The 27707-nt window shown below is 47.5% G+C and overlaps 1 protein-coding gene across 3 annotated transcripts in view; it reads left to right on the top strand.

The window, feature by feature from the left end:
- The window catches only part of RCAN1 (regulator of calcineurin 1), a 103995-nt gene extending 77640 nt beyond the window's left edge, over positions 1-26355 (top strand). The window contains exons 1-4 of one of the 3 annotated variants that reach the window (XM_025913335.2): positions 13558-13749; positions 16927-17100; positions 21595-21754; positions 24586-26355. In XM_025913335.2, the coding sequence (XP_025769120.1) occupies positions 13663-13749; positions 16927-17100; positions 21595-21754; positions 24586-24758 (594 nt within the window). In that variant the 5' untranslated portion in view covers positions 13558-13662 and the 3' untranslated portion in view covers positions 24759-26355. Of the gene's footprint in view, positions 1-13557; positions 13750-15195; positions 15659-16926; positions 17101-21594; positions 21755-24585 lie in introns of those variants that run through there. The other 2 variants (XM_086675921.1, XM_086675922.1) reach the window with 2 other exon arrangements.
- The last annotated feature ends 1352 nt before the right edge of the window (positions 26356-27707 follow it).

Genomic DNA, 27707 nt, shown 5'->3' with positions numbered 1-27707 from the left:
ACAAATGATAGTTGAATGAATACACAAATGAATCATTTTTCTTGATGCTCGAACGTCTGCTCTATATCCCAAACAGCTCACATAAGAACCTACTCAATACAGGTGCTCAATATATCTCCACGTAGGTAGAACCCTGCCTCAGAAAAGCTCACCTGTCTAGGGGACTTTCCCCCCCTGTAACCGATTTGCTGTCTGGAATTTTCCTCTTAGCAATGCAGTCATTCCTTTGGGGACGAGACTTTGATCTCCATAATATGCTGATTAAATACAAATTCTCTGAGAGCTCTTATACTTGAACAGCTGTCATCATTAACACTGTAATGGGGGGGGGAAAGCTCATTAGGTAACATTCCAGTCTCATTAGAAGGGAGACGCAGAGGGCAGGGCCGTCCCAAGGAGAAAGAAAGAGCTCCGAATGTGATTCTGGGTCAGCAAGAAGAGTGGAGAAAACACAGATGAAGAAGGGGTAGATGTGGGGACATGGGAGTGACAAGAAAGAATCTGACGGCTCTGCTCAGAGAAGGCATCATGCTGGAGGTCATTTGCAAAGCCCGGATAGGAGATTTTCCAAAACCCAGCAGATAACTCTCTGCCAGCCACCCCCTAGAGCCTGCTGAGTTGAGTGTGCTGCTTAAGATCTGGTCATGCTAATGCGCAGCTCAACACCAGGGAGCAGGACAGTCACGTGACTGTCTCCTGGCACGCGGTGGCCCGGACTCCGGTGAGAATGTCCCAGTCAACACAACTAAGTGGTTGGTCACTTCACCGGATAAAAATGGCTGGCCAAGGAGGTTATCGAAGAAAACACAAAAGCAGTATTTTCTGGTGAAATCCCTGTTTTTGAAAAGTATTTGGGTAAGTAAGAAAGGGGATTCTCTCAACAGTTGGCACCCCCAAAATATTAACGAGTTAAGAACACCAGGTTTGGAAATTGTGGGTAACAAACATTCACAGGGCAAAGAAATGAAAGCCACAAGCCACACACCGCTGTGCGAGAAATAGGGGGGTAAATTTCCTCTCCCCCTAACCGTCTAACTTTGCAAGAGTGTTATCTGTTAACCACGGTTTCTGTGACCATTGATACTAAGAGAAAGTGAAGGGAGGGCAGACAGAGAAGCCTTCGTGTTATTACAAAAGTAATAAATGTTCACTGTAAGCCCAAACAGTAATACTAGTTAGTCCAAATAGGCACAAAAGGAAAACCCCGCAATCGTAACTAACATGCATATTTTTTCTTTTCGCCACAATGGATCACAGCAATAAACGTCGCTTTGTAACCTGCTTTTCTTTTCTCTTAAGAGTAAGTTGTGAACATCTTTTTTTTATGTCGTTAGTTTTCACCTCCTTAGTGTGAAGGGCTCTGTAGCCTGTGGAATGCATTCAGCATATTAGCCGGTCACTGGTTGGTTTTGGTATGTTATTTGCACAAGCAGGATTGCAGGGTATATGTTTGTATCTAAACCTTTGCCCACAGCTCTGTACTTTCTGTAGAATAAATTCGTAGGAGTAAAATTGTCGGGGCTTCAACTGACATGGTAAATACTGAGATTCTGAAACTGTTGAGTTTACTACCTTTTTTTTTTTTTAAACTGTATTTTTTTCAAGTTCCTTAACATGGATCAATGACCTAATGATCTGGAGTAAAATCAGTAGTATTTTCATGGAGTCCAGTTTAAAGTCTGTCCTACTTGCGGGATAGTTCAGATGATTAACTTAGTGTACAAATCTTTGACCTTGGAACTTGTTGGTTCCTTGATCTTGGGAACGATTGGTGGTTGGTTGTGATGAAATTATAAAATGGGGTTCATGAGCGAATGGCTAAGAAAGAATTCTCGAGAGGCGTCTGGGTGGCTCAGTCGGTCAAGCGTCTGACTCTCGATTTTGGCTCAGGTCATGATCTCATGGTTTGTGAGTTTGAGCCCCGTGCTGGCAGCGTGGAACCTGCTTGGGATTCTCCCTCTCTTCCTCTCTCTTTGCCCCTCCCTTGTTCTCTCTCTCATTCTCTCTCTCTCTCAAAATAAATAAACTTCAAAAAGAAGGAGAAGGGGAGGAGGAGAAGGAGGAGGAAGAAGAGAAGAATTCTTGAGACGTTTTTGGTGCAAAAAGGCGATTTCATTACAGCATGGGGACAGGACCCCGGGCAGAAAGAGCTGTGCCAGGATTGTGAGGAGGGACTGATTAAATACTTTCGAGTTTGCGGAGGGAGAAGGGATAGAGAGACAGTAAGTTTCTAGGGAATTTGGAAGCAAGGCTTTTCAGGACCTTGAGGGGCTGGCGCTGTTAAGATAAGGTTACTTTTAGTCTTTAATAAAACACACACGTTAAGGCACTAAGGCAGCCATGAGGTCCTTGAGGAAGGTCACGCTTTCCATGTGTCAGACGTCTACCAGCGGGCTGCAAGCTGTAAGGACATTTAACTTAAACTATGTTTTTCTTGCCTTTGTTTCCCTCTTCGGTTGGTTGGTTGGCGAACACAGTGACACGCTCCAGGACCCTTCAGGAGTAGAGGATTTGCCACCCAGCTGCCCTTGGCAGTTGTCCCCTTGGGGGATTATATCAGCTGAGCAGAGCCACCCATCTCTCTAAGTTCCCCACCCCTTCTCAAGGTCGCTGCCATCCCGGAGCTGACCAATGTGGGGGCATCAGCACAAGCCCTTCTTCTGCTCCAGTGAGGGTCGCGTCATCCCCAGAACCCCCACCCCACCCCCACCTGCACCCCCACCCCACCCCCCAGCGGTTGATGACCCTGTATTCCATCTTCAGACTCTTGGGGGAGGTTTCTTTATTTTATTTTATTTTTTTTTAATTTTTTTTTAACGTTTATTTATTTTTTGGGGACAGAGAGAGACAGAGCATGAACGGGGGAGGGGCAGAGAGAGAGGGAGACACAGAATCAGAAACAGGGTCCAAGCTCTGAGCCATCAGCCCAGAGCCCCACGCGGGGCTCGAACTCACGGACCGCGAGATCGTGACCTGGCTGAAGTCGGACGCTTAACCGACTGCGCCACCCAGGCGCCCCTTGGGGGGGAGGTTTCTTTAAAGGATGAAGTCAGGGGGCACCTGGATGGTTCAGCACGTTGAGCGTCCAACTCCTGACCTCAGCTCAGGTCGTGATCTCACGGTTTGTGAAATTGCCCTCCCCCCCCCCCGTTGGGCTCCGCGCTGACAGTGTGGAGCCCGCTTAGGATTCTCTTTCTCCCTCTCTCTCTGCCCCTCCCCTGCTCATGCTTCCTCTCCCTCTCTCAAAATAAACAAATAAACATTAAAAATAAAATAACATAAAGGATGAAGTCAGGCACCATCTTCCTAAGACTTATTTCAACATAAGAAGTTCGATTAAACTGGATCCTAGATTTTTACAAAGGCAGTTTATTTTTTTTTTCAACTTTTTTTTTTTTTTTTTTTTTTTGGGACAGAGAGAGACAGAGCATGAACGGGGGAGGGGCAGAGAGAGAGGGAGACACAGAATCGGAAACAGGCTCCAGGCTCCGAGCCATCAGCCCAGAGCCTGACGCGGGGCTCGAACTCACGGACCACGAGATCATGACCTGGCTGAAGTCGGACGCTTAACCGACTGCGCCACCCAGGCGCCCCAACAAAGGCAGTTTAAATGGTCTGTTAAAGAACTGTCTTAAAAGCCTCACTCTGAAAATACCTGGAACTCTGTCTACTTTCGGATCATCTCTAACCCTGTCTTCTAAGGCCATTCATGACAGAACCTTTCTGCCTCCATCAATCACAAACGAGTTCTGCAGAAATCTGTAAGTGGGTTAAGGTTCTGATTCTTAGCCATGCTGGCTGCGTCTCTGGTATGACCCAACGTCTTCCTAACAATTTCTAAAGAAACTAACTGTGGTTTGTAGTTGTTTGAGGAGAATCTACGTAATCCCTATAATAATGTCTCCACCAGTCGCTTACATTACTGTATAATTTCAGAGGCGGGAGAGAACGTTCAGCAAATGCCCAGGAAGTCACTTATGAAAATGTGTTGTGCCAGTGCATGGGCCAGAAGGAAAAAGATGAAGAATTGCCTTGTGAGGCGTAATGGACATGCTCTCTAAATGTATTATTTGAGGGGCCCCTGGGTGGCTCAGTTGGTTAAGCGTCCAACTTCGGCTCAGGTCATGATCTCACGGTTCGTGGGTTCTAGCCCTGCGTCGGGCTCTGTGCTGACAGCTCGGAGCCCGGAACCTGCTTCAGATTCTGTGTCTCCCTCTCTCTCTGCCCCTTCCCCGCTGGAGCTTGCTCTCTCTCTCTCTCTCTCTCTCTCTCAAAAATAAATATTTAAAACATTTTCTTAACAAATAAATGCATTATTTGAAGTAGATTATGTGACATAAAACACTTTGAGCCAGGGGGGTGGATGGGTGAGCGCCTTCGTGTGTATCCCTATCTCTCAGTGTCTGGCTCACAGCAAGGGACTAAGCTATTTTTGATGACTTCCTAAATTAAGCCAGAGGCCAAAAGCTCAAATGCCTTTGGGGTCTGGAGTGATGGGGACAATGATATCTGGAGAGCACAGGGTTTAGCCACCAGTTCAGACATCACCATATGGGTCTCTGGGCCCTGAGTTGACACATCTTCCCTCCCCCCCCCCCCCCCCCCCCCGCAAAGAAGCCAGAAATTCTATTTCTAGGGCCACCTAGGTGTCTCAGTCGGTTCAGGGTCCAACTTCGGCTCAGGTCGTGATCTCGTGATTCGTGAGTTTGAGCCCCACGTCAGGCTCTGTGCTGACAGCTCAGAGCCTGGAGCCTGCTTCGGATTCTGTGTCTCCCTCTCTCTCTGCCCCTCCCCTACTCCCCCCCCAAAAAAAAAACATTAAAAAATTTTTTTAAATTCTATTTCTATGTGAAACTTCCCAGTTTTTCAATATTGACAACTAACTTTTTTAAGTGTTAGGGAGCTGGCAATTCTAGAGCTAAGGGGACAGCTCTTCCATCCCAGATGCTACGGAGTAAAGATGTGTGCCCAAGTTCTACTCACTTGACAGGAATGCCCCAATTTCCTTAACAACAGACCTGGTGCAACCATTCTCTTTTTTGATGGTGCGTGTTAATATCCAAGTTGCGGTGGAGTCTCCTTTGTTCTGTGTTGATAATTTATCTTTTTCTTTTTAAATATACTTTAGTATATTTCTTTTTTTTTTTTTAATTTTTTTAATCTTTATTTTTGAGAGAGAGAGTGAGGGAGGAACAGAGAGAGGGAGACACAGAATCCGAAGCAGGCTTCAGGCTCCGAGCTGTCAGCACAGAGCCCGACACGGGGCTCGAACTCACGGACTGTGAGATCATAACCTGAGCCAAAGTCAGACGCTTAACTTACTGAGCCCCCCAGGAGCCCCAGTATATTTCCTTTTAAATATATGTTAGCGTATTTTAAATCATTGTGCCATTCTTACGAAGACAGGATATACTTCCTCATGGAACTTATTTTCAGACTTTAAATAATCAGGGAAGAAGACAACAAAAGTATAAAAAGGCAACCTAAGCTGTGGCCTTGTTAGAAACTTCTCGGCTACAGACAGGAAAACAGGGCCTGGGGGCGGTAATGGAAATAGTAGGAAAGCACTCATGACACAGTTTTCTCTTCTCCCGCATTTGGCAAGGAACAATTTCTGAGCTGACTCCTGAGTTTTTAAATTGGGTGTGGATACAAACTCTACAGAGCAAAGGTTTTGAAAACTGTGTTTTCTATCTGGTTTTACGGATTTTGATTTTGCTCCCCTCTTTCCTCTCTCTTGCACAACCTTCTCACTTTTTCATCTTCTGCTTGTTTAACCAGACATTCACCGGGTATCGATAGGCTGTTGTGTGACCCCAGCACTGTGCCAGGTTCCTCGGGAGAACCTACTAGAATGACACGTGGCTTCTGCCTCCCGGCGGCCCACGTCCTGCCCACATCTGGTTCGGTCAGTTCTTCCGGATGAGCATGGAATATGCAACGAAAGGATCCGGATTCTTCCGTCAGCGTTCACACTAAAAAGTAGAGCTCATACTTTGAATGGAAAGGGGGTTTATGGGGCGCCTGGGTGGCTCAGTCAATTGAGCGTCCGACTCTTGATTTCAGCGCAGGTCGTGATCTCACGGTTTGTGAGTTTGAGCCCCGAGTTGGGCTCTGTGCTGACAGCGTGGAGCGTGCTTAGGATTCTCTCTCTCTCTCTCTGTCTCTCTGTCTCTCTCTCTCTGCTCCTTCCCTGCTCTCTCTCTCTAAATACATAAATAAATAAATGAACTTAAAAGGGGGGTTGGTTTAGTTGATGGGAATGAATCAATGCAGGGCTGGAATGAGAGATAACCAGCCCCATGAGTGGTAAGCACAGGGGCAGATGGTCGCTAGCCTGCTCCCATACACTTCCTGCCCAGGGGTCTTTGGTGCCACAAAATTGTGCCCCAGCTGAAGAAGGCATCAAGGCAGAAATTAAAATCAGTAATTAAAGCGAGGTGGGTCGGGAAAGGACTCGACAAAAGAGAGCAAATAAGGGATGATTAATTAGGGTGGCTTTGGCCACAGTCACCTCTGAATAAACGTTACCTCCCTTAATCCACGTCCGCTGGTCTCCAGGCCGCTCATTAAGCATAGTTCCGATTTGCCTATGGCTGTTTTCTCCGTCTTCGGCCTCCTAAGCCGTGCGTTTCCAAAAAGTCACAGAGGGTTGTTTAACCTTTCTGTACTAAGGAAAGATTGAGGTAATAAGGAAACAAAAGTTAATGGGATTTTGAGCTCACGTGGAGTTTAACAACCGAGATGAAATCTTGCCTGAGCCCTGACCTCCTTTTTAAGGTATAAATTCGAACATGCTTCTAACTGATTATTTCATTTTATTTCTTCTTTTTTTTTTTTTTTTGATGATTGCATTTTTTTTTTTTTAACACTCTACCATAACCTTTAACAGAGCATGCCTGCCCTTCTGCTAAAATACATCAATCCTGGGGTGCCTGGGTGGCTCAGTCGGTTAAGCGTCCGACTTCGGCTCAGGTCAAGATCTCACGGTCCATGAGTTCGAGCGCCGCGTCAGGCTCTGTGCTGACAGCTCGGAGCCTGGAGCCTGCTTCATATTCTGTGTCTCCCTCTCTCTCTGACCCTCCCCCATTCATGCTCTGTCTCTCTCTGTCTCAAAAATAAATAAACATTAAAAAAAAAATACATCGATCCTTTTTGACACTGGCTTCAATACGCCACCCATATTATATATTTAAGTCCTTGAAAGCTCTGTGTTCTCCCAGAAATGCTAATTATGTGTATACTCTCTTGTACTAATCCGTGCAAAGTAGCAGATCCGTCAGACTCTTCTGTTTTTCAAATTATCAGAAATGTGCCAGGCTGAAGCTTAGTATTAGTATCATTTCTTCTGCGTTACCCTGCAGATCCAGAGGATTAGTGCTTATTAAACATAGAAGTGATCTTCACTTAAGACGGTTTTCTTATTGTAGATTTGGAATTCTTACGGCAGGCGTCACCCTCTGTCGTGGAAGAACCCCAACCTGCCTGTTTTTTCAGGGGGTTCTGGTTAGAACCTTGGAGCCCATCAGCAGAAAGGTCACCTGCTTTGTTTTACGTTTGCTTTGAAATGGAGGCCCCTCCCTGTGACACAGCCGATCTTACCGGTAATAAAGTAGCGCTAAAAGCAATAAATTCCTGAGCCCAAATCTGGCCTCCTCCCCGAGCTCATTCCCTGATTCCTCCTGACAGAGAACGAGAATGGAGATTCCTTCCGAGATCAAGAAGAAGAATATTTTTCCTGCTCTCTTTCTTCTCCTGGATCGTTAGGGCGAAGCTCAAAGAAAAATGGGGATTTAATCACACTGCCGCATAGACAAATGGTCTCCATGGGTTTTGATCATGAATCTCATTGGTAAAAGAGTTTTTAGTACATCTGCCAGTGAAAGCATTTTTGTTCATAAATTCTACACGATTTCAACTCTACACTGGGCACCTTATAAAACATACCCTAAAAATAGGCATTTTAAAAAGACATCAGTGGCATTAAAAGAAGTGAAAATATAGTAAGCTGAATATGTTCTTCCCACATGCAGAAGATTTTCAAGACGGCTGCCATAGACCCCGAAGAATCCTAGGCCTCCAGGAGCGTCCCAGGGGTGGGGCCCCCAAGTCTGGACTTGATGGCTCAGTGCCCCCCCACCCCACCCCCGCCTGGGTGACCTGCGGGCTCCCACACAGCAGGGACGGAGAACGTATGTCCGGGAATGGGACTGGCACCCTCTGGGCACACATGTGCCTTTACCGATGCTACACCGCGTCCTGTGACAAAAAGTGGCATGGCCTTTGCTTAAACCAAAGACACAGGGACACCCTTCAGTCAGGAACACCAAGGGCCATGGCCCTTTGATGCCTGGTGAATTCTGGCTCTTTGTGGGACTCAGATGGGCCCTCCCTGGGGCAGTCTCTGAATGTCGCAAACATTTACCAGCATCTCCAGGAAGCACAGAATGAGTGCTGTTGCCCCCATGTGGCTTTCACTGCAGTCAGGGAGATTTGCCAGATAAGAATGTAACTAGGAGGAGAGCCCAGAGGGTCACTGGGTTAACGGAAGGGCGTCTCCCAGAGAAGCAGTGTTTGTGATGGGCTTGAAAGGATATATAGGGGTCTGATGGGCAGAGGAGAGAGACGAGAGCGTAGCTGGCTGAGGGCAGTGAGGGAAACAGGCACAGCTGAGGGCTCCATGGCCGGGAAAGGCCTCAAGCCTCACTGGGCATCTTGCTTCCACCCTGCCGTTTGCTCTATTCTGAACTAAGACACTGGAGTGGTTCTGTTGTATGGAAGTCACGTCCTGCTCAAAACCCCCTGATGGCTGCCACCTCAATCAGAATTTAAGCCAGAGTTCTCTCAGGGCTCAAAGGCTCCCATGGCCTTGTTCCCAACCGCTTTCTCCACCCTTCTCCCCTGCAGGGCCTTGAATGTGCCAAGATTCTCTTGGCTGGGCGCCTTGGTGTATTCTGTTCCCAGGCCCAGAATGCTGTTCCCCAGCATCCCACAGTTCAGTCTCCCACTTCCTTCAGATCTGATGCATCGACGTGTCACCTTCTCAGGGATGCCTTCTCTGACCAGTCTCTCTTTAAACATCTTTCCCCAGCTCTTCCTGTCCCCTCTCTGTGCCTTTCCCCCAGCACTTACCACTGTCTAAACATACTTTACCCAATTACCTTGTTTCTTTTCTTTTTCTTCTCTTCCCATTTAGATTATCAGCTCCGTGAAAGCAGAGGGTTTTGTCTGTTTTGTTCACCCTTGAATCCCCAATACCTAAAAAACTGCTTGGGTGAAAGAATGGATGGGTGGATGGATGGGATGGGTGGGTTGATGGGTGGATGGATGGATGGATGGATGGACAGATGGATGGATAGTTGGATGGATGGATGCATACATGAATACTTAGTAAAAAGTCGTCATCTTCAACCTAAGGAACAATGGGAAGTCGCTGAAGTTTTTCCCATGGGAGAGAAACATGATCAAGCTCGGCTTCCAGAAGTTACCTGTTGTGGGAATTATGTACTATCCTGGAGCCATAAGAAATTGGCCACCGTGAGGCCTGTTAGAAAGGTATTGCAGTCGCAGAAGCCGCCTGAAGTGCTGTGTGGGGAGTGCAAAGCGGAGGGTGGTACAGAGAATCCACAGACCTCTCCCCGGACCTGCGGGCAGGGCACCTAGAAGAGGAAGACATCCAAGATGCCCTAGACAGTCCAGCCAGAGCAACTGAGAGAACGGAGGTGGGGAAATGAGCTCCGACACCAGAAGGTGCAGCTGCCAGGGGAGCACGGCGCTGTGGTTCCCTGGAACCAGCCTGGAATCTGCCGTTGATAGACCAGGGTGAGTCCTGGCTCCCCTAAATAAACTGTGCCCTTCTCAACCTCAGTCTCACGACAGGTGAAGTAGGAAACAGAGACCCGGCTCACACACAACCACCCCCGGTAGTGTTTCAGGCGCCCTGCTCAGCGCTCTGCCAGCATCACATTGTTCGATCCCGCTCCACCGCTGAATTGGATATTAACCAGGGTTACAAGCTGAGGACAGGAACACTCCCCTCGGTTAATACCATCGATCAGACTGGGAAAACGGTAAAGATGAGTAAGCGTGAGGTCCTAGGTCTCTCCATTGTACAGTAACCGAGGTTGGAGGAACAAAGCTCCACGTCAGAGGCAGCAAGGGCTCCAAATACGAAGCAACAGTAAAACAATTCCATTATCTCAGAAGCTAAAAAGCTAAGCCCTGAGTTTCATTAGCGTTCAAGATGAAGGCTCTTTAAACCGGTACCTTTTATCTCAGTCAGGTATGTCCTCCCCCGCCCCGCCCTCCGGGCCCCCCCCCACCCCCCCATCTTTTGTGAATTGCCCCGTTCTTTGCTCTGCTTCGGTTTGCACATCAAGGTCCACACTCAGTTTCCCTTTCTGGTCGTTTTGTAGAAGCGTTTCCCTGGTGGTGGCACATTCTTGGCAGAGGTGCAAACTCCTTGGGGTTTATAAGGACGCGCTGAGGTCATCCTAACTCTGCTCCGGGAATGCTGTAATGGAAATGGTGGAATTCACCCTAAACCTCAGTTTTTCCTCCCTGAAAATAGAAAACTTCTTAGTGAAAATATGCTCTTACTGCAAGTTAGATGAATTTAGGATTTTTATGGCACGAATGGAAGAAATGCAAAACATCTAAAGCTTTCAGTTGACTAAAGCATTTCATTTCTTCTTCAACTTCTGGTGTCAGTTTTACTAATTTAAGTGCAATTTTTGGTATGCTTCTCAAGAGCTCTAATGAGACATTAGGCACCGCTGTCTTCAAATCACTTCTGTCCGACTAGCAAACAAGAATCAGGAATGCACTTGTCTCCCAAATGACAAGGGATACACATGTAGGAACGTCTACTTTTTTTTAATCCTTGTTTTGGAACAATTTTTATCCTCCATGAGGACAGGCACTGTTTACAATGTAATGCTTTTGCATAGGACATTTAGAAATCCAAGTTCCCGTATAATAGACACGCAGCTAAAGAGCGGACATTCCTAAAAAAAAAATTTTTTTTAATGTTTATTCTTGAGAGAGAGAGAGAGAGAGAGCATGGGGAGGGGCAGAGAGAGAGGGAAAAACAAAATCTGAACTAGGATCCGGCTCTGAGCTGTCAGCACAGAGCCGGACGCAGGGCTCGAACTCACGAACCGGAAGATCATGACCTGAGCCGAAGTTGGACGCTTAATCGACTGAGCCACCCAGTTGCCCTGAAGAGTGGGCATTCCTGATGAGAACTGTCAGATTAGCACATGAAGGGAAACTGAGATGCGTTTAAAGCAGTGTTACCTCTGGGTACAAGGACGAGACAGGTGTCCTATCCCTTTATAACGTCCCTGCAGCCAGGGCTGGAGCGCCGTGAAGGAGCCTTGCCACTCAGTGACGTACTTCGAAAACCCGTATCTGCTCCATGCCTCTCACGCAGTAGCTGAGGAAGCCGGTGCTGGGGGACCGTAGGTGCCCCTCTCTGGTCCAAGGCCCTGGTCACTTTGTGACCCAAGGAGTTTTGCCGAAAAGCATTCTTTTCAGCCCCCCTACAGTTGGTCACTGTTTTGAGCTCCTCTTCTGGGTGTAAAATGGGAGCACTCAGGATCACAATTTGATTCAAATGGGCCTTAAAGTCAAGTCAAAGGCAGGTACAGAATCACACATTAGGCTTTTGGGGCAGCCTAGTGAAAGAGCGATCATTTATCATTTATTTCTCAGAGCAGAAATTTGCCTCTTCTTTCTCCTCTGACCGTTTGCTAAGGTGGACTCCAGGAGAAAGAGAAAAAGCGGGGGGGGGGGGGGTGGAGGGGGACCATGGGGTGGACGTGGACGTGGCGGGGCAGGGGGGAGGGGCGGTGCACCTCAGAGCCCTCCCCAGCCTCTCTGGAGGAGGCTCCTGTGTCCTGCCTCCCCCTCCCTTTCTTTCCCCTTAGCGCCTCCCCCCCCCCCCCCAACGCCTCCCATACCCACACCACCACAACGTGCGTGTGTCAGGGACAGGCTGCCGACAGCACTGAAAATACGGCACGCCCAAACACACGCTACCCATCGCCAAGCACCATCTCATGCGACCGTATCCCCGTGCGGTTTGAGGCAGACCCATCCTATTCACAGTGTTCCAAACTGTTTTAGAATATATGCATTTAGATCTTTTCGGGTTGGGAGTTATGGGTAATTTGGCAAAGCGAACACCATAACTGGTTTCTTACATAACTCTACAGTTGGCAATAAGGCAGTGCGCATTGAAATTAAGCAATGCTCATTCATCCAAGACTTGACTTTTCCTCCTTTGGAGGGATAAATGCTCCGGTTTCGTTTTGCTCCATTATTGGAGACTGTAATATTACTGGCTAACTTTAATGGTTCTCTGAAGGTAATTCTTACATGTGAATGGCAGAGTTCTAGTTAACTTCTGGAAGCTTAGGAGGTGTCTCTGTGTGCCGCTAGACTAGACAATGCTTTTAGAAGTAACTTGAGTGCTTTTAGGTGATAATGCAACTGGGGAGATTGGGAAGGACCGAGGACCCAGGCTGCCCACAGGGATCGAAACTGGAAACGTGCTTAGCACCTCAGAGTTGCAGCCTTTGGAAAGAAGGGGCAGATATTTCACCTGAAAAGGGGCCCGTTTTCAGGTACGCTCTCCAACCCTGGCATGCATTCCTTTCATTTCTTCTTCCTTTTCTATGAGAAGAAAAACGCAACTTTTAGTCTATGTGTCTCAAAACAGGACAGCTGATCTCAGTGTTTTCTTTTCTCAACTCCAGAAGCTAGATTCTCTAAAATGTGTTTGTATCTTTTTCTGAATCCAGTAGCTCCAAGAAAATGATCAAAGTGTTGCATCTTCCTAGTTTCCAGATTACAATAGTAAAATTTTCCAGTGAAGAATCCCAGAATTGCTTGAGGAGCTCTTCTCACATTCCCACTGTGGAATACAAGTGAGAATGGGGACATTCATCCAGTAAAGTTCAATTAGGGTGGAAAAAAAGCGCCATATTTCAAAATGAATTCCACTTTTTTTTTTCTTTAAAAACAGAGTTCATTGACCAAGAAAGATTTCAAAACGTTTTCTCTAATACCCCAACATGAAACTTGGATTGAGGTTTTCAGGGAATTACAGGGATCAAACAACTAGCCAAGGCTTGAGTTTCCAGGTTTCCCAAAGGCTCAAAACTCCCCCAGAGGCTAATTACTGTTTACTGCTGAGACCTTCCTCATTTTTCTTCTGTAACATTTTCCATCTTAAGAAGGGTGGTCCCATTCAGATGAGGAGCATGGTGTCTGAGTGGCTGAATGGAATTACTACCAGTGGAAACTATGTTGCAAGAGGAGTTGATAAAGCAGCTGCAAGGCAAACCTTGGCTGTTTTTTCCATCCTCCCCAAGCAAAGTTAATTAGCATAGGGAAAATGACTAAGGTGTTGACGTCACCTCTTTCCAGTAGAAACTTACACTCTGTCTCTGTCTGCCTAAAAGCATGCAGGACTTGACTCAGGAATTTGCTGTCCAAACAGGATGCTCTAGAAGCTGTGCTTTTTTTTTCCCAGGGGGCTGGACTTCGGTGCTTTATAAGGGCCTGCTGGAGCGACAACCTCCAGCCTCTTGCAAGGGACCGTCACTTGGGGCTTGACTGCCTGAGTCGCTAGTGCTTTCGCTCTAAGAAAGCAAGATGCACTTTAGAAACTTCAACTACAGCTTTAGCTCCCTGATTGCCTGTGTGGCAAACAGTGATATCTTCAGCGAAAGTGAAACCAGGGTAAGGCTTCTAATAGAATGTGATTTTTTGAGAGGTTTCAAAGCACTGTGTTAATTGGAAATAGCAGCTGAAATATTTGCGGGGGTGTGATGTGGCTGTCTTGCGGGTTTGGGGGTTTTGAAATAAGTCCAAAATATTTGGTGCTTTATCAAACAAAGCTGTTGCCTGAGGGATTAACTGTGAAGGAATGTTTAAAACTCTCAGTATTTGAAAACATCCAGGTCCCTTGACCAATCAGTAATGCAAAGTTTTAACATGGTTTGTATTTTTCATTCTGTGTAGGTTGTAAGCAACCTTTTAGAGGGAAGCTTTTTCTGGCCGTGAACAGAGCGTTTCACTTTGACATCTAGAGATCAGAACAGTGTAATTTTATCTTGGGAAATAAATATCGCAAAGATATTTGTATGTCTGTGGTAATTACAAGGGCCTGTCCTCAAGTTTTCAGCTTCCTTTAGCTAGGGAAAATGCAGCCATAGCAAACAATAAAACTGGATAAATATCTTAAGTTTAAGTGTGGGGAAGCAGCTCTCATTGGTGGTAATTAGTAGAATTAGTCATTGTAATCACCGTGCTTTTCTTCATTCGATTAAGATGTAAGATTTCCATCAGTAGCTACCCAGCTGTCTAATTGATCTTTAACAATATTGTATATGAGTGAGTTCTGTGTCTTGTGTTTGGGGAATGGTGTTCGTGCTATAGGCTTTAGAGCCCATGCCATATTGGGACATGTGAAGGATTTTTTTTTTTCTTTAATCAAATTGAACTGCACGAGTGTGTATGATGCTTGACAGCTAGGATTGTGGTTTCTGAACGAGATAGCAGCACATTCTATGTGTGAAAATCCCACAAAAGCTACGTATTTCATATTAGCCTTATGTGAGTAAAATCATTCTTTATTCAAAGAGGGACAGCGTCCAGCAACTATAAGAGCTGATCCCAGCTGTCAGAACAAATAAGATTATTTTTTAGGAGAATGGCGTCATAGTGATGTGGCTTTAACAGACGCTGTGTGCCTTCTCTTGTGGTCTGGTCCTGAGCCCTGACTTGTATTCTAAAAATATTCCTCAAAGTCATCTCCCCTAAATTCTGAATCATAACTCCAAAACTAAACAGTGGGTCACAATGCCTATTGATGAGGTCATGCAAAATTCCAAATATATATGCACAGACCGTGCGCCAGAAACTTGCCTGAGCTCCCGCTGGAGAGAGGTGGGGAAAAAGTCCGCCAGCAGCCAGATGAAATCCTCTGGGAAGCATCTGCTGTGTAACATTTTTCTCATTCTTTGCCTCTGCAAAACCCCTCAGAGGTTTTCATAAACGAAAGCAAAGCCACGGGATTCAGAGAGAGAAAGTTGGTGAGTTGTTACCACCCCCACCCTTGGAACAACCTGCCTGGTGCAGACGGGCTGACCGCCCCCGCCCCCACGCTGGAACACAAGTCCTGTCCTGCCCGTGAAGCCTCTTGCGCCTGGAAGTGCCATGCCCTTGCCTCTCTCTAGCACTGAACATTCTTGAAAATGTTCTCTTGTAAGGCGTCCCCTCTGCAGAAACTGCTTTCCGCAGGTTTCCAAGGTACTCGGTGCGCCCCGCCCGCTTCCTCCTCGACCTCGGTCCCCTTTGTAGAAGGCGCGCCCCTTCCCCAATGGGACCCTCAGCCGGCCCTTTCTGCCTTGCGCAGACTTCCCACCACCTGTCCTTCCTGTTCAGTCTGGAAGAAAAGGCTCGGAGGGTAGGACGCCTCAACGTCCATACAATCTTTCTGGAAGTTTTGACTATCAACTCCGTCTCTGGTTGGAGCCTTGAGACCTCGCTGTGGCCTCCCATCTCGCCCCACACCCTCCCGCAAAAGCCACCACCCCAGGACCCAGCCCAGCAGGGGCCTCTCCACACAGCTTCTCCCAGAAAGCTGGTGAGCTCCTTCCTGAATCTAAGCCTAACACCCTTGGACTTGGGCATTTCCATCCTAAGAACTCATGCTGTTTTGTAATTTTCACTAGGCGTTGTAACACTAGAGCTAGAAATATACATACATTGTAGCCCGCATGCAGAAATGGATCCATTTGTGGGAGGCAAACCGGAAGAGACTCTTAACTACAGAGAACAAACTGAGGGTTTGCTGGAGGGGAGCAGGGCGGGGGATGGGCCAAATGGGTGCTGGGCATAAAGGAGGTCACTTGTTGGGACGAGCACTGGGTGGGGGTTCTACTCCTGAAACCAGTACTACGCTGTATGTTAACTAGCTTGAATTTAAATAAGTAAAAATTTTTTCTGAAAGGAAAGAAAGAAATGGGTCCTTTGGCAGTACATTAATTTTTAAACCAGTATTATTTTAGAGAGTTAAAAAGTAACAGACTCAGTGGGAAAATAATAGGGAGATTTCTTTTTAAACCTCTTCCTTTACACTGAGAAATGCAGGGTTTCTTATTAACTTCATTGTTTCCCAATGCAATAAAATTAAAAAGAAAAATTTTTTTTAATGTTTATTATTTGAGAGAGACAGAGAGCAAGCAGGGGAGGAGCAGAGAGAGAGGGAGACACAGAATCAGAAGCAGGCTCCAGACTCTGAGGTGCCAGCACAGAGCCTGACTCGGGGCTCAAACCCCCACAGACCACAAGATCATGACCTGAGCTGAAGTCGGCTGCTTAACGACTGAGCCACCCAGGTTTCCCCCCCCCCCCCCCACCAGTGTGTGGTTTTTTGTTGTTTTTTTCAAAGGCGTTCCAGTGTTTTTAAGCCCTAAAGAAACATCTGATATACACAGCCACTCCCTGTGTTGAGCAGTGGGGGTGGGAATTCACTAGGCCTGGGAAGGTTGTTGGACATAAGGAATTGTTGGGGGGGGGGGGTGACAAATTACCAAGCTGGACATCCTTGGAATGTCCTCCTTTCCTACTTTCAAAAGAATGTTTCTGCGACTGGTAATTGTTTTGCTGATTGAATGAATTTAAGAAAGCCTACATTCTAACTTTCTGAGAAAATCACCTGTATTAGAATTTAAAGGGCCAAAAGCAAATCTTCCTTGAAAAGGGGTAAGGCTGGCTTTTCTTGTCTAAGAAAGAAGTTGGGTGTTCTCGAAATGACACTAATTCCCTTCCTCAAGTGGAAATGCGATGTAGTCGTCAGGACTCCTATGCGGGTATATTTTAACTCCTTTTATTTTTGTTATTACTTTTCAGGCCAAATTTGAATCCCTCTTTAGGACATACGACAAGGATATCACCTTTCAGTATTTTAAGAGCTTCAAACGGGTCAGAATAAACTTCAGCAACCCCTTATCTGCGGCGGACGCCAGACTCCAGCTGCATAAGACTGAATTTCTTGGAAAGGAAATGAAATTATATTTTGCCCAGGTGAGTTGAATACAGTGATACACCTGCTTCTCCCTCTCACCCTTTTTAAAAGTAGCTCAGACATTGATTATGTTATACATTGATTTTTTTTTTTTATTCATACGCATTTCAATTGCAATGTTGGAATTAAAAGTATATCCTGGGGGCGCCTGGGGGGCTCAGACAGTTAAGCGTCCGACTTCAACTCAGGTCATGATCTCACAGTTCGTGGGTTTGGGCCCCGCGTCCGGCTCTGTGCTGACAGCTCACAGCCTGGAACCTGCTTCAGGTTCCCTGTCTTCCTCTCTCTGCCCCTCCTCTGCTCACACTCTCTCTGCTCGAAAATAAACATAAAAAAAATTTTTTTTTTAAGTAGATCCTATTCTGTACCCTTCCTTTTTCACCGTGTATCATTCGTGATCATTCTACCGCAACATTAAAATGTGTTTAGTAAGATCATTTCCAGGTACGTAATATTCTACCATATAGATATTTCAGACATATTTAAGCAGTCTTTACTCTCAGACATTTATCTTGTTTTCCAGTGTTTCACTATCACAGATAACCCTGCAGGGAAAATTGTTACATCTCCACCCTTTTTTTTTTTAAATTTTTTTAACGTTTTATTTATTTTTGAGACAGAGAGAGACAGAGCATGAACAGGGGAGGGTCAGCGAGAGGGAGACACAGAATCTGAAACAGGCTCCAGGCTCCGAGCTGTCAGCACAGAGCCCGACGCGGGGCTTGAACTCACTGACCGTGAGATCTTTTTATTTTTTTTTTATTTTTTTTTTATTTTTTTTTTTTAATTTTTTTTTTTCAACGTTTTTTATTTATTTTTGGGACAGAGAGAGACAGAGCATGAACGGGGGAGGGGCAGAGAGAGAGGGAGACACAGAATCGGAAACAGGCTCCAGGCTCTGAGCCATCAGCCCAGAGCCCGACGTGGGGCTCGAACTCACGCGAGATCACGCGAGACCTCGCGAGATCGTGACCTGGCTGAAGTCGGACGCCCAACCGACTGCGCCACCCAGGCGCCCCTGACCGTGAGATCTTGACCTGAGCCCAAGTCGGCCGCCCAACCGACGGAGCCACCCAGGCGCCCCTCTCCACCCTTTTTTTAAGCATGTTTATTTTGTCATTTAAATGACAAAAGCAACACAGATTAACTGAAACAATCCAAGTACAGTACAAAAGTCCCGAAAGTAAATAGGTAGATACATTTCTCCACTCCCCCTTCAAAGCCATCGCCTAACATAACCACCTTTGAAAATCTAGTGTGAATCCTCACACACTTTCCCCTTCACATATACAAACATACAAGTGCATGAGTATGAGTTAATTTGCTTGCACAAAAAAAAAAAAAAAATTGAATTACTACAGCCTTCTTTTTTACTTAGCAGTGTATCGTGGACAGCCTTTCTGGTCAACGTTACCCGGCTGGGTTGATTTAAAACTCTTAAGAATTCATTTTGAGGAAGGCAAAATTCATACTCTAAATTTTGAATGTCCCGCCTATTTAAGAAAACATTAACATGGGGTGCCTGGGTGGCTTAGTCGGTTGAGTGCCAGACTCTTGATTTCAGCTCAGGTCATGATCTCACAGTTTTGAGATCGAGCCCCGTGTTGGATTCTGCACTGAACGTGGAGCCTGCTTGGGATTCTCTCTCTCTCTGTTCCTTTCCCGCTTGCACGCGCTCTCTCTCTCTCTCTCGCTCTCTCAAAATAAAAAAGAAAGGGAGGGAGGGAGAGAAAGAGAGAGGAAGGAAGGAAGGAAGGAAGGAAGGAAGGAAGGAAGGAAAAAGAGAAAAAAAGAAAGAAAGAAAGAAAGAAAGAAAGAAAGAAAGAAAGAAAAAGAAAGAAAGAAAGAGAAAGAAAAAGAGGGAGAAAGAGAAAGAAAAGAAAGAAAGAAAGAAAGAAAGAAAAGAGAGAGAGAGAAAGAAAGAAAGAAAGAAAGAAAGAAAGAAAGAAAGAAAGAAAAGAAAGAAATCAAACATCAGCATGTGTTTAAAAGCAAGCGATCTCCAAAATGGCCCTTGACCTTGGGATGAGTAGGCTGGGAGAACCTTTCCTGCTCATTCAGGAGGGTGGTAGTTAAGAGTACAAGGCTGTGGGCGTGGCTAGTCTAACACTCTAAGGTTTGTACAGCATGTTTCCAGGAACTGGCTCAAGGGTTAGGGCTACTGACTTGTTTCAGACCAAGAGCAGACCTGAGCGGGGCCTCACTCTGTGCGGGTTCTCGGCAGCACCGAGCCTCCCTCGGTGGAGAACCAGCCATCTGCCAGGTGCGGGCAGCCGCGTCGGCACAAGGCTGCCAGGCCTGGCTGGAAAGGAAAAAAAAAAAAAAAAAAGAGTTAACCAGACAGGTAGCAAACGCTAAGAAAGCCTCCTGGTGGCAGGAGTCCCAGCCCCGGGTGGCGCTCGAAGGGCTGTGAATGGGTTTGCTGTTTCTCTTGCTCACCACCCTTCTGGTTCTCCCCGACCCCCCAGACCTTCAATGATAAGGTGACCCATTTTCTTTTTTTTAAAATTTTTTTTTCAACATTTATTTATTTTTGGGACAGAGAGAGACAGAGCATGAACCGGGGAGGGGCAGAGAGAGAGGGAGACACAGAATCGGAAACAGGCTCCAGGCTCTGAGCCATCAGCCCAGAGCCCGACGCGGGGCTCGAACCCGCGGACCGCGAGATCGTGACCTGAGCTGAAGTCGGACGCTTAACCGACTGCGCCACCCAGGTGCCCCTAGGTGACCCATTTTCAAGGCAGCTCACAAAGTTCTATATGCTGTTGCATCTGGGGTCCAACAGGTTGGCCGTGGAAGTGGAAGGAGCTTCTCAGGTGCAGCTTTCTGGTTACGGCTCGTCCCCACGGGGGCTCTGAGCTCCCCAGGCCAGTAGAGGAGCGGAACCTGTGGAGACACTTCCTGACCCTGGGAGGGGGCCACCTTGCAGGCCCTTCAAGTATAAATTAGAGCTAGGATGCGCTGCCCCCTGCTGGCGGAGCAAAGCACGGGTTTTTGACCTTGGCTTTTTAGAATGACTTTGTCCTTCCACTTTTTCTGATTATTAAAGTAAGTGCACGCTCAGTGTGAAAATTTGGCGGGGGGGGCGGGGGGGGGGAGTGGGAGATTAAAATACAAATAAAAAAATAAAACCCAAACTGGTAAGATTTTGATACAACATCTTTTTGGGCAGCCCTCTAACTGCACGGAGAGGACTTCTAAGCCCAGACTAGAACCATGGGTTATCGTTTCATGCTATTTTTTCGTTTTTTTTTTAATTTAATTTAACTTTTTTAGGTTTACATCCCAGTTCATTAGCATATAGTGCAATAATGATTTCAGGAGTAGAGTCCAGTGTTTCATCCCCTACGCACAACACCCAGTGCTCATCCCAACAAGTGTCCTCCTCGATGCCCCCTGTCCATTTAGCCCATCCCCCCAGCCACAACCCCTCCAGCAACCCTCAGTTGGAGTCTCTTATATAAGTTTTGTCCCCCTCCCTATTTTTGTATTATTTTTGCTTCCCCTCCCCTATGTTCATCTCTTTTGTATCTTAAATTCCACATATGAAGTCTTATGATACTCGTCTGTCTTTAATTTCACTCAGCATAATACCCTCTAGTTCCATCCACGTTGTTGCAAATGGCAAGATTTCATTCTTTTTGATTGCCGATACGTATATACATACATACATACCACATCTTCTTCATCCATTCATCAGTTGATGAATGACATTTGGACTCTCTCCATACTTTGGCTATTGTCGATAGTGCTGCTATAAACATGGGGGTGCATGTGTCCCTTCGAAACAGCACACCTATATCCCTTGGATAAATGCCTCGTAGTGCAATTGCTGGGTCGTAGGGTAGTTCTATTTTGAATTTTTTGAAGAACCTCCATGCTATTTTCCAGAGGGGCTGCACCAGTTCGCATTCTCAAGATAGTATTTTTTTTTTTTTAATCTCCTGGAAGGTGGATCTTTTTTTCCTTCTTTGCTTTTGGCATCTGATTTGGAACCGCAGAGAAAGGGAATTGTGGGGTACCACCGGGTGGGCGGGGGCCCTGGGACCCCAGCCCCACTTTGCCCTCCCAGAGGCTGTATCATCTTAGAGCTGTCGCTTAGCCTCTTGGAGCCTCTGTTCTGCCTTTGTGACCCGAGGCGCTAGAAGAAATGGCTGAGATCCCTGTGACGTCAGCAACAGTGCTTTATTTTGTCCATTTCTACCACGAGGGTACTCTTTTCCACCAGTCTCGGTCCGTGGTGATTCCTGGCAATCCCTGTGCCTGTGGGTCCCAGTCCTGGGAGGGCGCTCTAACCATGTTTGTGCCGTCACCCCTTTGCCTTCTCCATACGGACTGGGTCACGAGCCCCCTCCGGAACCGCATGCGTTCTGCCGCCCAGACGTAGGCCTGTCCTTTTGCGCCTGTCCTCCACAAGCTGTCACTGAGCGCTGTCGCCTCGCTTGGGTTCTTTCCTCCAGAAACCACGCGCCTGTATTTCTTTCTCTCCGCAGACGTTACACATAGGAAGTTCCCACCTGGCCCCCCCGAATCCGGACAAGCAGTTTCTGATCTCTCCTCCTGCCTCGCCGCCCGTTGGTTGGAAACAAGTGGAAGACGCTACTCCTGTCATAAATTATGATCTGTTATACGCTATCTCCAAGCTAGGGCCAGGTAAGCTGTGCTCTTGGGTGGGAGCAGGGAGACAGATGGGCAGAGATGGCGTTCACGGGCCCAGACGGAGATGCTCACCTGCCTCAGGGAGCGCCTCCCCCCACCGTGGCCCCCCGCGTGTTTTGTGAATGGTTTCTAGTCGCTTTCATCCGCGACTGTAACTCAAGTTGCTGGGGACACGCACAGCTGCCTGCCTCTGGCCTCATTCCTTAGCGGGTCATGGGTACCAAGCACCGTGACCCCTGGTTGCCAGCATCACGGGAATCCTTCCCGTCACCCACTGAGCACCAGCCCCAGGCCCTGTCACTCCAGGATGAGCAATTAGACTTGGAAAGGGAAAACAAACCACCCTACACGTTGGAAATTTCATCTTTAGTCAAGGTGGTTGGTCTGATTCTCACCTGCTCCTTTGAATGTTCAAGGGAACCATAGGGCGTAGTGAAGAAAGGGCCCCAGTCATGCACGCCCCCTCTTGGCCCCATTGGGGTGCTCCCCAGCTGAGAAAGAAGAGTCTTCAGTCCTCCGATGGGACAAACGTGTGAGTGTTCTGGGAGATAACAGGTGCTCTGGCCTCAGTCTTCTCCATACAGTGGGTATTACCCAGCAGAGCTGTGAGCCGTAGGTGAGACCGTTGTGTAGAAAGCACTTCGAAACGTGCCTGGCCCATAGGCTGCGCCCAACACATGATTTTTGGAAACAATCCGATGTTGGTGGTTCCTGTCCTACCTGCTGGGTTTGGGGTGAGTGGGCAGGTTCGTGAGGACGTCTTGGGGTGAAGCAGTTTGAGCTCCTGCCCTATCCACAGAGCAAACAAATACTGAGACCATTTCTTCTGGACCAGAAACCTGATGATACTCCTTTGGATTGAGGGTTTTATTTCATGGACCATCAGCAGTTTCGTGTTGAAAAGATTACATTTCTGAACACACTGCCCCCAGCAGAAATCGCCTCCGTGGGAGAAAGCTAGAATCCCATTACTCACTGCCGATGGTGGTGTCAAGGTCAAGGTGGATGGACCTGGCCAGTCCGAGGAAGCGCGAGCTCCTGGCTGAGGTGCCTTAGCCGAGCTGAGGGCTGGAGTCTGCCGGGACGCTAGACAAGAGAAGAAACGGGTCCTCCAGCTGGGGGAGGGGACAGACTCCTCCAAGGGCAAGGAATGCTGCTGAAGGCAGTCCTTCCCACTCCAGAACCTACCCCTCCTTTCTGATTTGAGAAGCCCTTTCAGAAAAGACATAATCCAATCCATTCGCCCTTAGTTTACGTGACAGTGAGCTGGACCGAGATCTCAAACTGGGCCGTGCTTTGCCGCCAGCAAGATTGTAAAGAGTTTGCAAATGTGGCCCCACACTGAGGCCTTCTGGACCCTGGCTGATGGGCAGGTAGATAAGGACCCTGACCCCACGGCCGTGATCTTGTGACCCTCCACCTCAATTCCCTCCCTGACAGAGCTGAGGCTCGCTCACCTTTTCAGATGCAATTGCCATGAACGTTCCAGATAGAGAACCGGCGATTTCCTTTCTCATGAGGAAAAGTGCCTTCCGTGTTCAGAGGCGTCCCCAAAGCAGCGGGAGGAGGGAAGGTCTGGAATCGGGCTGGGGAAGAGCACACAGAACTTGAAGGAAAACCCACCTCTGCACCCCGAGGGAGTGGAGCCAGCCGAAGCAACCCCCCCCCCAAACTGCTTAAATCATAGCATTTCTACTACATCCCGCTTCCCACCAGTCAGGATCCGCGCCCTATTTGTCAACATTAGTAAAACCAGGTGACCGTTAATGGGCCTGTGGACCGTGCAGCATGTCCCAGGCACTTAGCTTGTACTTACCTGAGCAGCTCTGTGAGGTCAGTGCCATAATTATCCCATTTCTCGGAGGAGGCCGTGGAGGGTCACAGGAATGCGAGGGAACGTGCCTTCGCACGGGCTCCAGGTCCTGAGTGGAGGGAATCAGAGGCCACATGTGGGCCCCCCTTGTGGCCTGTCTCCAGTGCGAACCGCCTCGGTGGGAGCCTCAAGAGGGAGGCTCATGGGGTGCCTGGGTGGCTCAGTTGGTTAACCATCCAACTCTTGATTTTTTTTCTTTTTTTTTTTTCATAATGTTTACTTATTTTTGAGAGGGAGGGAGAGACAGAGTGCAAGCAGGGGAGGGGCAGAGAGAGAGGGAGACACGGAATCGGAAGCAGTTCTCCAGGCTCCGAGCTGTCAGCACAGAGCCCGACGCGGGGCTCGAACTCACGGATCGTGAGATCATGACCTGAGCCGAAGTCTGACGCTCAACCCCCTGAGCCACCCAGGTGCCCCCCGACTCTTGGTTTCTGCTTGGGTTATGATCTCACAGTTCATAAGTTCTCTCTCTCTCTCTCTCTCTCTCTCTCTGTCTCAAAATAAATAAATAAACTTAAAAAAGACGGAAGCTCTCGATGTCCTTTCCTAACGCGTTTTATTCGTGCACTGTCTCCCCGAACACATCGCACCACAGTGGGGAAGCCATCTGGGTATTTTAGGAGGCCTGGTGGACACGTTAAGTGTCATTAAAAAATATACTCCTTCCGTTGCTTTCATATGCCTGGATTCAGTGTTTGACTGAAAGCAGAATAATATATAACGGTGACTCTGTGTGTGTGTGTGTGTGTGTGTGTGTGTGTAATTTTTTTTTTCCCCGCTAGAGCCACCAAAGAAATACCAACCCAGAGCATATCTGGCTGTGTCCCTCGGTCCCCATTGAACGTCCGCAGAAGCCAGGCCGAGCAGACCCATACATGCTCTTCCGTTTGCTTTTGTTTCTTGGCTCTCCGGTCCTTGCCCGAGTTACCCTGCATTTCTCGTCTTTCCCCAGGGGAAAAGTATGAATTGCACGCAGCGACCGACACCACCCCCAGCGTGGTGGTCCACGTCTGTGAGAGCGATCAGGAGAACGAGGAGGAGGAGGAGACGGAAAGAATGAAGAGACCCAAACCAAAAATTATCCAGACCAGAAGGCCAGAGTATACGCCTCTCCACTTAAGCTGAACTGGCGCCCGGAGGAAGAAGTATTCCGAATCACACTCACGGAGAGGAATCTTTTTCTGTGCAAGTGGCCGCTCACGACTGGGGAGGTGGCAGCCGTGATCGCTGCGGCAGAAATTCCAGTTCGCGTTGCTCAGAAGAGAATCAAGGCTTTGTCCTCTGGTTCTAATGCTGGGCATCCGTCAATGTTCATGGCTTCCGGGAATGTCCTGGGCCAATCACTGAAGTTTAAGGTGATCGCACGAGGACATTTGGGCACGTCTCGAGAAAACCGATAACCGATCGTGTTTTGTACTTGTTCTTTTCTGGTAGGTTCTGTCTTTTGTCAAGGGCGGCTTGATCCCTGGGTGTGGGGAGGACCCTCTGTTTCCAACCAGCCCACGGGGCAGACTCTCTCTACTGGTAGGAAAAGGCACCGCAAAGCCACAAAGCGTCCGGTGCAGAAAGGCTGTGGAAACAACAATGCAGTGTGGGAATTGTAGTGTTTCATTTTTCTCCCCATTACGTTCTAATGTTTGTGCATGTATATTACGGATTTTCAGAACTAACCTCTGTTTGTGTATAGTTATGCCATTGTTGTGTTACATCTTTTGGGAAGATGGGAAAGCTTGAACAACCGATCACCTTTCCAGATTCATGACTCTCTGCGACAGCACTCACACGTGGAATGCACCGGGAATACGTTCATTCAGCATCCTATCCATTGCAACATAGCCCTTGTGCTTTGGCAAAAGAAGTCGATCTGAAATTCCCACGTAGAGTTTCACTTCGTAAAGTGCAGAGAACAGCAGTTTCACTGCCAGCATTTAGTGGGTGAGAAATTTTAGGTTAGGTGTTTGGGGTCAGACATCGGTTCCATTTATTTCTTTTCCGTGGTGGTTTGTACACGTGAATCGTAGCCAAAATACCTTTCTGGGGAACCGTTGGTGGAGATAGTTGATTTTTGTTTTTTTAACCCCACTAAAACATCGAGATAAACCTGTAAATAAAGCCGACAGCATATTTTCATTCCCATTTGTACACTCGGGTGAAAAATACGGCAGTGGAATCGTAGTGTCAGAATATTACCCTACCTGTGACTTGTATGTTGTAGAAAACGCTGTTAAATGTCGGACAGGACTTGAATTCAAAGCATGTCAAGTGGATAGTAGATATGTGGTGGAATGCTAGGGACGCAGTGCCTTTTTCCCCATTGATTCCTGATGGAATTGTTACACTAGGTTAACGTCTGTAATTTTTTTCTGGTCGTAATGTGTGTGTCTGGTAAATAGGTATTCTATTTTGGCCTTACAACACCATAACGAAATTTGTCCTTTTGAAATCCCTAACGCGCAGTAACAGTGCATGTTTTGGAAATTTGGAAGGTGGTTTTCTTTAAGAAGCAAATGCATTAGGTTGTCCGTATCAAGAAATTGACGGGATGTTCTCAAAACCCTGTTTACAGTACTTGGTGAGGTGTTGGGGGGCCGTGAGGGAGAGACCATTGCCTAGCTGTTCAAGTGTTCCTGGCTAAGTGCTTTTAAACTGGAGAGGCTAACCTCAAAATATTTTTTTTAACTGCAGTCTATAATAAATCAACACAATATCCTCTTTACGGAAAGCTTGATCTCTGTGCCCTTTTATTTCTGATGATCGGTCTGTGAACCCTGTGAACCTTGCAGTCTCCAAAGGGCTCCTTCCTTCGTCAGCTGCCATTGAGAAACTTGTGATTCTTTCCTGTGGTTCATGGAGGGTTAACCACACTAACTGTATGTCACCAAGTAAAGCGGAAAATGGAGAAAACTGAAATCGGGAGTCTGGGTATTTGCTTTGTGGAGGGAGACGAGGAAAACCCTGTTCCCCAGCAAAACCACCAGCTCCAATAAGCAACAACGTTTCTGATCGTTCATAGGAGGAGCTGTCCTTCCTGCTAGAAGCCCAGGCAAGACACTGAATGACAAAGGCCAGTTAATGTTCCGGAAGTCTGTCTCTGAGCCTTCCGTCTGAATCCCAAGCAGCCTTTCCCCCCGGAGCCCTTATGACACGTGGCGGCGTGCTTTCTGTGCATGCCCACAGAGGCCCAGACAATCCAGGGTTTATTGGCTGAACTCTAGCAGACGACATTAATCTTGATCAAGGTTAACATTGGGCACTTTTCCGTGAACGCTCACATGCTCTTGTGTTTTTTTTCTCTAAGAATAGCTCCTCCGGTCGTGTCCAGGAGAATTTACATATTTTCAGCCCGTCGATGTTTGACGTTTAAACATGTTGGAAAATCCATTTTTCAGTCGGGTGGCCAAATCTGATTATCGAGCAGATTCACTAAGTGACCGCCTCGTGAGGGAGGGGGCTGCCATTCATCGTCCTGTTGAGTAGCTGGGAGCCCAGTAAGCCCAGTGTGCCAGCCCAGGATCCTATTTCATAAATGACCCTGGAATAAAATCAAATCGTGTTGTCAGTTGTCACCCTTCGCCACTGATTGAATGTGTCCCTTAACTAGATTTTGATAGGACGTATTTCTGATCTGGGGGTAACCGGCTTAAGGGTCATCCGAGGAAAGAAACCCGGCCCCCCACGAAAGGTATGCTAAATCCAAGGGACGGGTCGTGATGGATGGAGAAGTGTTCACATTAGTCAGTAAACTCCGATTTCCGGTCGGTCCCCTTTGCCCACCTGGGAAGATGTAAGCAGACGGTCCCGCTGCCCACAGAGCCGACAAAGCCTAGAGTAGAAATCACAAAAGAACATCTTCACTCAGGACGGTGATGTCAGGTGAGCAGTTCTGTGGCAGCCTCAGCTGAGCTTCTGAAACCCACAGTGCATGCGATTGCTGGTTACCAGGCTGATGGCCGTGAAGGGCCCCCGGTCACAAGCGTGCTCAAGACTGAGACATCTCTTTGGCCCTGCTCCTCAGAGGGCTCCGTGAAATGCAAAGCAACGGACACAAAACAGGCAGAACCGTGCAGAACACGC

The sequence above is a fragment of the Puma concolor genome, chromosome C2 (assembly GCF_028749965.1).
Source record: "Puma concolor isolate L17-30 chromosome C2, mPumCon1.1.hap2, whole genome shotgun sequence".
In the NCBI taxonomy this organism is placed as follows: Eukaryota; Metazoa; Chordata; class Mammalia; order Carnivora; family Felidae; genus Puma; species Puma concolor.
The sequence above is the reverse complement of the archived record's forward strand: the minus strand, read 5'-3'. Positions and strand labels throughout refer to the sequence as shown.